The sequence below is a fragment of the Microtus ochrogaster genome, chromosome 15, assembly GCF_000317375.1.
Source record: "Microtus ochrogaster isolate Prairie Vole_2 chromosome 15, MicOch1.0, whole genome shotgun sequence".
Lineage (NCBI taxonomy): Eukaryota > Metazoa > Chordata > Mammalia > Rodentia > Cricetidae > Microtus > Microtus ochrogaster.
Genome location: NC_022017.1, coordinates 10,317,844 through 10,328,016, shown reverse-complemented (window position 1 = coordinate 10,328,016; position 10,173 = coordinate 10,317,844). Strand labels below are relative to the sequence as shown.

The window sequence follows — 10,173 nt, the reverse complement described above, 5'->3', positions numbered from 1 at the left end:
TTGTATGTCTGTATACCACTTGCATGCCTGGGCCTACAGAATGCAGGAAAGGGGGACAGATGCTCTGAAACTGGAATTACAGTTGGTTGTGAACTGCCATGTAGGTGCTGAGAATCAAACCATCTCTCCAGCCTGCCTTCCTTTTTTTGAAAATGCTGGGGATGGGACCTGAAACCTGGGTCTCAAGTCTGTGTGTGTTTCATTATTGGGCTAAACCTCCAGATCCACCCCCACCCCATCCCATTTTTGAAACGGGGGTCTCACTATTCTTAGCTATTCTAGATCTTGAAAACTCAAATGACCCTTTTTCCTTCATTTTAAGATTAGTCTTGGGGCTGCAGGAAAACGCATCAGAAAAGGGAAGGGTTCCTCCTTTGTTTCTGTTGACTGTGAGCCCAGCTCGGTCCTTAGCTTCTTGAGTGACAACATGGCCCCAGTGCTGCCTGCTGCTGTGGTGGGGTTCGCCTGTGTATTATGAGGCCTCTACCCATTAGATCCTCCACACAAACTGTCCCAGGCACTGCTACGTGTCCCTTGTTGAGAACAACTGCCGTGAATGGAGAACGCACGGACGATTCCCAGGGTCCCTACTACAGACACTCAACAATTAACCAAACCCTAACCTGGCATCCTAGTAGCTGGGGTCAAAAAGGCGACGTCATGCTGCTGTAGAGGCTCTACCCACACCCCACCATACAGCAGGGACGACTTTTCTCAATTACACATTGTACTCTCATGAGCTTGGTCACTGGAGCTTCCTAGGCACTCCCGAGAAACAGTGACCAGCCAGAACCCTGGTCTCGTAGCTCTGTCCCCAGTGGAGGAAGATGGCGGCTTCTTGGAGGGCATCCCTCCACTGTGGGAACCTGACAGAGCACAGTAAGCAGGTTGGAAACACATTTACTTTTATGAGAAAATAGACATCCAGTAGCAGCAGCAACAGCATCTGCTCACAAAACCATGGCAGCTCCTGCAAGGCAATGTGGAGATCAGTGCAGGTGTCCATGGAGCAGGGGGGTCACTCATGAAGGAAGCCACCGAGTGCACAGCAAAACGAAACGTCTAGTCCAATGTGCACAACACGGACACAGCACCAAGTATGGTTTACATGAAAAGAAGAGTTAACAATTGCGACACAAACACCAGACTGGGAAGAGCATCTGCTACAACACAACGGGCTGTGGCTGCAGCCCTCAAAGAGGATTCCCCACTCACTGCAGTTTAGCAGAGCAGGGCGGGATATACCCCGCAGGGAGTGTATAGGGCATGAGGACACACAGGTGTCTCTGCACCAGCCAGATAGAAGATGAGGCTCCAGCATATCGCTGATGTGGCCATGGTGAGGTGTGGACAGGCCAGCTGGGTGCTAAAAGTGCCAAGAATCCTCTGCAGGTCCAGAGCCAAATGACTGCAGGCCCAGCTGCAGAGCAAGGCCTCACCTAGGTGTTGGCTGGGAGCTGCCCCATGAAAGCATCAGTCCTAGGGGATTTGAGTCAGGAGAGAGCAATCAACTTGCCTTCCTTGAGAAGGAACCAGGAAAAAGCAAACATTCAACTCTACTGGCACCATGTTCAGAAGGGGTAAGCTGACAAGGAGAGCCATCTCTTAGCCTAAGGGGAAATGTGGCACACAGGCTAGTCTCCTTGTCTGCACTGTGCCTGAGGTCCACACCAGAGGGGACCCCCGCCCAAATCTTCCCTAGAAGCCACAGCGCATCTGTCCCTTGAGTCAGGGTACACAGCCTTTCTTCCTTGGCCCCAGTCCTTCCTTCCTCCTCTTCAGGGCATCTTGGTGTCCTAACTCATTGGCACAGGAAATGCTTCTGTCTTGATGTCAAACTGGAATGGATCCAAAGGTGAAGGAGTAGAGCCCAAGTGCGCCCTGGAGCTACAGACTTCCAGGAGCTGAAGTTGCCAGCTAGAGTCAAGGCTGACCAATGGTCCTGGGCCCAGTCCAGGGCTACTTCTGACTCTCCTTACAGGGTGGCTCCTAAATTCTCACCTGGTTGGGAGGGACTGAGGGAACGGATGCCAGTGGAGCTCAGAGCTCTTGGTTGCTTGTTGTCAGACCCTGGCAGTGCGTCTGCTCCAAGTGAGGCTGAGCAGCAGCCACACTGTCAGAATCTTCCCGCAGGACAAGGCCCACGGCATGTGGCTGCCTTGCACGTCTCAGAAGTTTCTGGCTGCGGCTGAGGATGCTTCTGTAATTAGAATACCAATGCAATGCTGGAGTGCTCGTCATTGCCCAGGACATCTAGAAGGTTCTGAACATTTAGTCTGACCCAGGTGAAGGAAAGAGCTGGTGCTGGGGATTCTCCAGCAGGCTGACAGTGGGCCAGAGCTAACGGTTGCTTGTGAACGATGTGATGTTGCCATCTTAACTTCAGGGTAGGAACAAGTCCAAGTGTCCTGGAGTCACCTCATGGCATCCAAAAGGCCTCCCTGAGCTCATCTTCCTACAGATTTCCAGTTGCCAGTGGATTCTGTGATGACAGCCTCCGGTGCATGACTCCAGTGGGCATCTGCAGTGCCCTGTGGTGGAGGTAGACACTGACTCTCTTGACTTCTCTAAGCTTCTAGCACTAGCAGCCTGGGGGAAAAAAAAAAACAGTCTGGGTAAATGAGAAGAGGGCAGTTCCTCATTCACTAGGAGATAGCTAACTGACAGAAATGGGGGGGGAGGGGGTTAATTGCAAGTTGGTTCTGCCAGCTACCCAAAGAAAGCAAAGGGTGCTGAGGGATGTGGGGCTCCAGCCGTGGACCAATACCTAGAGACGCACAAGTGCACTCAGCACAAGCAGCAGGTCTGACACCCTCCCACTTCAGCTGGGGCTGCACCCTGACCTCCTCCTGCTGTGTGTGACTTTTCTCATAATTGCATTTGGAAAAAAAAGAAAAGAATGCCAACAAGGGTTGGAGAGATGGCTCAGCAGTTAAGTGGTGTGGGAGGTCCTTCTGTCTGTGTGTTGATTTTATTGGTTAATGAATAAAGAAACTGCCTTGGCCTGTTGATAGGGCAGAGCTTAGGAAGGTGGGGAAAACTGGACTGAATGCTGGGAGAAGGAAGGTGGAGGGAGAGAGAGATGCTATGGATCTGACATCAGAGACAGATGTGCTGAAACCCGGTAGGCCACAACCTCGTGGTGATGCATAGATTAATAGAGATGGGTTAAATTAAGATGTAAGAGTCAGCCAATAAGAAGCTAGAGCTAAAGGGCCAAGCAGTGATTTAATTAATACAGTTTCTGTGTGATTATTTCAGTTTTGGGTGTCCAGAACAAACAAGTAGCCTTCTCCTAAAGTTAAGAGCACTGGCTGCTCTTCCAGAGGTCCTGAGTTCAATTCCCAGCACCTACAAGGTGACTAACTATAACGCCAGTTCCAGAGGATCCAACGCCCTCTTCTGGCCTCTGTGAATACTGCATGCATGTGGTACACAGACAAACATGCATGGAAACACCCAAACACAAAGATAAAGGAAATGATAAAACAATTAAAAGTATGCCAGCACACAGGAAGACATGTGCAATAAAACCACAGGCATGAGCCAACGCCACACCTACGCTGTCTGTCTTTTTTCATTGAGACAAGGTCTCACTATGTAGCCCTGGCTATCCTGGAACTCTTTCTGTAAACCAAGCTGGCCTTGAACTCACAGAGATCTGCCTGCCTCTTCCTTCAGAGTGTTGAAATTAAAGGCATGTGTTAAATGTGGGTTTCTCTGTGTAACAACCCTGGATGTCCTGGATCTAGCTGTTGTAGATCAGGCTGGCCTCAAACTCAGAGATCCGCCTGCCTCTGCCTCCTGAGTGTTGGGGTTAAAGTCATGTGCCACCACTGCCTGGCTTTAGCTGATTCTTTAGAGTTGAGCACTGTCACTCCCATTGCATGGGAGAAACTGAGGCACATGGTTCAGCAATATATTCAACATCGCAACATCCAGGCAAGGAGACTTCAGCTGAAGGACTCTACCACCTGTTTCCCCTCGGAGAGCAAGACGCTGGCTTTTAACATGGTTCTTTGGCTATGTTTGGACTAGGCAGCTGAGGCTGGCCTACTCTACCAAAAAACAAAATAAAATAAAAAGCGTATAAACAATTTGATTCTTCCCAAGAACCCTGGGCTGAGATACAGCTAAGTGGCAGAGCACTGGCCTAGCACTCTGGACTCTGTGCTCCATCCCCAGGACCACAAAAGCAAAACAATGATGGTGAACCCACCTGTCTGCTGGAGGGATGGCTGGACTCTGCCACCTAGACACTGCTGCAGGTGTCTTCCAGGGCCAATCTGGGGCGAATATGTGACTACATGGCATTCTGTGTCTGGGCCCTGTTCTATGCATCCTAAAATGTGGGAAAGACATTAAAGAATTATTTGTAACCTGGTCCAGAAGCAGTCCATGTGGCCAGGTTAGGGAGCAGCTCCGTCGGAGTCAGCTCTGTTTCTCTAAGTCAATGGCTCCTTAAGCGTCCACTCAAAGCAACACTTCACACCGCCAATGACAGGGTTATCAGAGTTCTGCACAATCAAATTGAATCGACTCAGACAAGTCAGGCACCCCTTGGGTTGTGTTCGACTGATCTGGGCTATTGTAGATTCTGTGTCCACACTGTCGCTCTCCTGGAACATCAAACTGCAGAAGGCACATTGACTAGCTCCCTGCCACTCATGGTTCCAGACCAGTTCCTGCACCCGGGGATCCCAACATTCTTAGCTGGCCTTTCCTTAGCTCTGAAGGACTAAGCCTATATATGGAAAGCGCGAAGGCACCGCCTGCAAGTTCCCTGTGGCTCAAACTCTTCATTTTGCTCATTAAGAATATGGATCAGAAACCAGGTATGGGGTGCAAGCCTACAAATCCCAGAGTTTTGAAGGCTGAAAGAGGAGGTTCATGGTGAGTTCAAGGTCAGCCTGGGCTATAGTTAGTTCTCAGCAGCCTGAGCAACATATCAAGACACTGTCACAAACAAACAAAAAGTACAAACAAACCCCAAGGGAGCACTGTGCCAGCTACCTTAACCAATGTTTGATGGCTTACACCCGTCACTCCAGCATTCCAGAGGCGTATAGGCAGGGGCACCAAGAGTTTGAGGTCAGTCTAGGCTACACAGTGAGAGCCAAGACAACCTGGGCTAGAGTGAGATCCTGTCTCAACCAAACAAAACAAACGGTTGGCAAACAAACCATAGCGGCATGTCACTGTCAAGTTTGGCTAGCACACGGCCACCACCTCATTCTGTGCCATGTAAGTAAGGGCTGTGGCAATATGTGGCATAGTTACTATGTGGCTGCAAAGACAAGAACAAGCTGGATAGTGGTGGCACACGCCTTTAATCCCAGCACTCAGTAGGCAGAGGAAGGCAGATCTCTGTGAGTTTGAGGCCAGCCTGGTCTACAGAGTGAGTTCCAGGATAAGAACAAAATTTGGCCTTTACATAAACTGTTACTAACCCCTGACCTGGACTCAGGAGGAACGACACTGCCTGGTGGCCCTCTCGGTGTGGATGAACACACACTATTTTTGGTTCCCCGTCAATACTGAGGAAATTGTGACTCTGCACCCTCAAACCTTCACACACATCCTTAAGGACAGGGTTAGAAGCTGTGACCAGGAAGCTGTCTTACCACCTGCTAACACCCCAGGTTTCCAATGTCCCAGCAGCATGCGGGAAACTCCTCTAACCCAGAACATGCTGCCTGGGTGTGCTATGTATACGTGTATGTATATATCTATATCTGATACCCATTTTCTCAGTTTTGCCTTACTGGATTTCCATATTAGATTAAGGCATCCTCTCCCATGGGGATCAAGTCTGGTACAATACTCCTGGGGTTGCCTGCATGAGGAGAGTGCAGTGTTCCCGGGAAGACTCTGCTTCAGCTTGCACTTCCTGACAGTGCGCACATCATCAGCAAACCCGGCTAGGCCAGGACAGGAGGCACCAGAGACTCTAGTTTCAGCTTGCAGGAGGACAGTTAACCTGGTATAGTTGTTATTTTTCTCATCGTTGTGGCAACTGTCTGAAAAAAGCAACCTGAGGGTTTCCTTGGCTCCTGGTGTGAAGGGATACAGGCCACGGTGGTGCGGAGCACGACATGGTTGGTCACAGGGCCTGTAACTGGGAAGTACACAGATGAACCCTCAAGTTTTTAAGTCTCTTAAAGTTGGTTTCTTAAGGCTCTGTGTGTATCTCTATTGCTGCTGTGTGCATGTGGGTCAGAGGACAATTCTGAGGAGTTGGCCCTCTGCTGCCACTTTTACATGGGTTCCAGGATTGAACTCAAACCGTCAGGCTTCTGAAGCAAGTGCCTTTCCCTGCTGAGCCGTCTCTCTTCAGTTAACTCTCATAGACACACGTCTCCTGAGTGATTCTATATCCAGTCAGGCTAGTTGTCAGATTAACTATAACACATGGGAAAATATTCCTACCAGGGACCACAACTACCCTGCACCGTTTATCTTCATGGTTTCTTTATCTGTTGACAAACCTATCTCTAGTTTTTGACTGGGGACCCTTCTTTCAGGACAGAGTCCTCAAAGACTACAGCTATTATTATTATTTTTTAAATGTCTGAATCCCTGCTAGCTTTCCCCCAACTTACCTTCTGGTCAGCAGTCACTTTGCTGTCCTCAAAACACAGACCTTACAAAGCACCTGGGACAGAGGGCAGGCACAACCACATCATCTTGTCCTGGTGACAGGCAGGATGTGGAACTGACCTGAATGGCAGGCTGCCATGGGGCAGGGTCAGTTGTTTCTGAGGGTACAGTGGTGAGGAGCCACAAGACCTAATCTACACAATCTGCCACCATGGTAGGGTGCAGGGGTCCACTGCAGCCACTCTGGGTGGATCCAGGCTCCTTGTCTACGATGGTGGCTGGGACAAGGGTACATGGTGCAGTACAGGATCAGGCACTGGGGCTGAGCTCAGAGACTGTTGGCTCAGCCAGAAGAGGGCAATTTCAGGACCACTTCAGTCAGCTGCACAGAGATGAGCAAGCTCTAGTGTAGTCCAAGGGGACCTGGGTCCTCAGAGCTAGTCAGAGTGCTGCCTGCCATCCACTTTAGCGTCCCTCGCCCCCAGCAGACTGCATGGGCCAGGCATCCAGAGCCAGGCTCCTTCAAGTGGACTGACAGGTGTAGTGGATGGAGCCAGCAGAGGCCACAGAGGGAGGCAGTGGCCCTAGCCAATACGGGTGTCACTTTAGCTATAAGTTCTTCATGACCCAAAGCTGTTCCAAAGATGCCCCTGAGTAGGATGAAGTAGTCTGGAAAATGGCTGGAGCTGCAGTAAGCCCCCAGGGAGCACCGTGTTACCACCAAGTGTAGACTCACAGGGCTGAAAGCCTCTGTGGGTTCTCACGTCTGACAGGTGAAATTTCCTCCTGATCACAGAGACACGGCAGCCAGACGAGCCATCAGTAGCATACTGCATGAGAAACCTAGACCAACATCTGATGTTTGACAAAGATCCACAGTTGCAGGCTGCCCTGCTCAGTGCTTCTTCCTCAGATGACGCTTCCGATGCCGGATGAGGCAGGAGCTGTAGGCGAAGGTTTTCCCACATTCCTCGCAGCCATAAGGCTTCTCTCCAGTGTGTGTTTTCTGGTGTTTCAGAAGATTGGAGCCACAGTTGAAGGCCTTCCCACATTCCCCACATTTAAAGGGCTTCTCACCAGTATGGATTCTCAGATGTTTGGTGACGTCTGAGCTGTGTCTGAAGGTCTTCCCACACTGGTCACACTTAAAGGGCTTCTCTCCAGTGTGAACTCTCTGGTGGCGGATGTGGTCTGTCTTGTGTTTGAAGATTCGTCCGCATTCACCACACTCGTAGGGTTTCTTCCTCTGAAAAGGAATAAACACGGGGACACCCTCAAAGTCATCTTTAAATGAGGCATCAAAGGCATCAAAGATATGCGCCTCATCTTCGGGACTCAGGACAGGCTGTTTGCGGGGCTTCCGGGGCCTCGCTGATCTCTTGGTTGGCCTTTTTGCCTTGGATGCTTTCTCCCCTTTGACAGTGGCCTTTGGAACCCCTGCTTCCTCCTTTGGGGCCTGGGTCTTCTTTTTCCTGCCTGCAGGCTTTTCCATTGCTGCTCCAGGAAGTGGGAAACAGCCTGGAAGCCAGGGAAGGCCGAGGGCTCCCAGACAGCAGCTGCTCTTTCTTTGTGACTTCACTCTGTCAGGGACAGCTCACCACATCTTGCTTATGAAGCTGCATTTTGGCATCCAGCAGACGGAACCAGAACCGCCGTCCTTTTGCTTCTGGGGACAAAAGCATTGACAACAGGTCAAAGGCAGCTCTCGGGGCTGCAGTCCCTCCACTGGCCTTCCAAATACTCACTTGATGAGCTGCTCAGACTAACATGGACTTCCCAGAACCCCAGTCCACTTCACCGGTCCATAGCACGCTTATCTCTTGGAGTGGTGTTCTCACTGACTCAGCCACTGACCAGGAGATACTCCCTGGCCTGAGGACAAGGCTTTCACTCATCCCGCAGAACTCCGATCCACCATGGACCAAAGGCCACTACCCATCTCCAAAATGGAACCTTCCCTTCCCTTCCTCATCCTCTCCACCTGCCCACTTTGGGACTGTGCATATACCTTGCAAGAGAAGGAAACTCCACTGCACACAGCCTGCTTCTGTGCCTGAAAACTCAGGGCTGTTCTCATAAACCTCAGCAGCCAGCAAACCCCATCAACACGCCCAAAGGCTGCCCCTTGTGCTGCTGAGTCTTTCTTTATGTGAGAAAGGCTTTTCTTTATCTCTAAACCTGTGCCATCTCTTTTACCCCTGGAGGCCTGAAGGGGTGGGCTATGCTGGGAGTCCCATCGAGCCTCCAAGCCTGTCCAAAAACACAGCTGCCACTTTGGGAGCACACTGTGTTTTGTTCTAAGTATTCGACCGACGCCTGCATATATAACCCAGCAGATAAAGGTCTTATCTGGATTCAGAGTATAAGCTCAGCTAGGCATTTGCCTGCAATGTCTGAACGTCAGCATCTGAAAGTGTTCTGTCTTTTGTGGGACAGCTCAGGAGGAGACATCTGAGAGTCCCTGTCGGACAGCCCCCAGACTCAGTACCAATTCAAACACCATCCCTCCGGTGAGAGGAATCACGAGCGGGGCCTAGGTGTCTTGTGTTTGCTCACCAAGGCGCATCTTCAATGAAAACTGAAAACAGAAATTAAAACCAACTGCCCCCTCCCCTCACAGGCCCGTGCACAGGGGTGGGTGCGAGTGATTCAGGCAACTTAGTTCAATGCAGCGGGCCTAACGGCTCAGGTCCATCACAGGGCTGCAGGACCTGGCGGGACTCGGAGCCCAAGTCACCCAGCAGCAAGGGGCTTCGCTAGGAAACCCGCCCCATTTTCCCCGCCTCCGGGACCTCCGCAACAACACCGAGTGGCTAGCGGCCCACGGAGAGACGACCCAGAAGCCAATCTTCGCCGGGCCCGGGACACCGAGCGTGCATGCAAAAGGTACCTTGGTGGGTGTCGAGTGCAGACGCCGTGGGCAAGGAGGCGGGTAGGTGGGCAGGAGGGCGGGAGACGGTTACAATCCCCACTCGAGCCCGCCACTCCCGCCTCTCCCGCGCCTGAAGGCGCCCGCCCCTCTGGTGCCGCTCTACCTTCCCCGGCCTCTCGGTGGTGCTGCGGCGCGCTCCACAGCCCCGCCCACCGTTCTCCGCGGTCTCCGGTGCCTCTCTAGGAGTCCTTGCCGGGCTCTCAGTGGTACCGCTGCAGGCCCCTAGTTCCGCCCTCTCATTCACGCCCTCCTGGCGCCGCTCTAGGAGCCGTCGCCCGGCCTCTCTGTGGTGCTGCGCTCGGCTTCGTAGACCCGCCCACCTCCCCAGCCCCTTCGGGGCCGCTCTAGGAAACAGGGCCGGACCTCTCGGTGGTGCTGCGGCTGCGGCCTTGCGCAGAGCTTGAGGGGCTGCCAAGGAGATGTCTGCGTCTATGCAGGCTTCTGGACAGCGGGCGGCGCTTTTCTCCCGGCGTTCACCCGTGCGAGCCGCCTCCTCATCTCAGGCTCCAAGCCACCCATGTCTTCGGGTTGTTTCTTAGTCTTCGGGCTTGTCACTTGTTCGGCCCACTGTCCATCCACCCCGGGATGGCGGATCCCCCGTGTGCACGGCATGTGGCCGCCCTGGACCCGACTGGCTCTCC

The 10,173-nt window shown here is 52.1% G+C and overlaps 1 protein-coding gene across 4 annotated transcripts; it reads right to left on the bottom strand.

Moving 5' to 3' along the window:
- Zfp41 (ZFP41 zinc finger protein) lies at positions 1-9,631 on the bottom strand. Of its 4 annotated transcripts, none has more exons than XM_026782590.1 (4): positions 9,491-9,631; positions 6,603-8,266; positions 4,220-4,342; positions 1-2,589 (listed from the first exon to the last, which is right to left on the bottom strand). In XM_026782590.1, the coding sequence occupies exon 2, from the start codon at positions 8,090-8,092 to the stop codon at positions 7,496-7,498; it is 597 nt and encodes a 198-aa protein (XP_026638391.1). In that variant the 5' UTR covers positions 8,093-8,266; positions 9,491-9,631; the 3' UTR covers positions 1-2,589; positions 4,220-4,342; positions 6,603-7,495. The 4 variants fall into 4 exon arrangements, with proteins under 4 accessions (XP_026638391.1, XP_013204219.1, XP_013204220.1 ...); XM_013348765.2 differs by having other exon boundaries at positions 6,603-8,263; XM_013348766.2 differs by lacking the exon at positions 4,220-4,342.
- Between the last annotated feature and the right edge of the window lie 542 nt (positions 9,632-10,173).

What these genes read in the sequence shown, in the direction of transcription:
- Zfp41 (XM_026782590.1), bottom strand. Translation starts at nt 8,092, where the DNA reads ATGGAAAAGCCTGCAGGCAGGAAAAAGAAGACCCAGGCCCCAAAGGAG.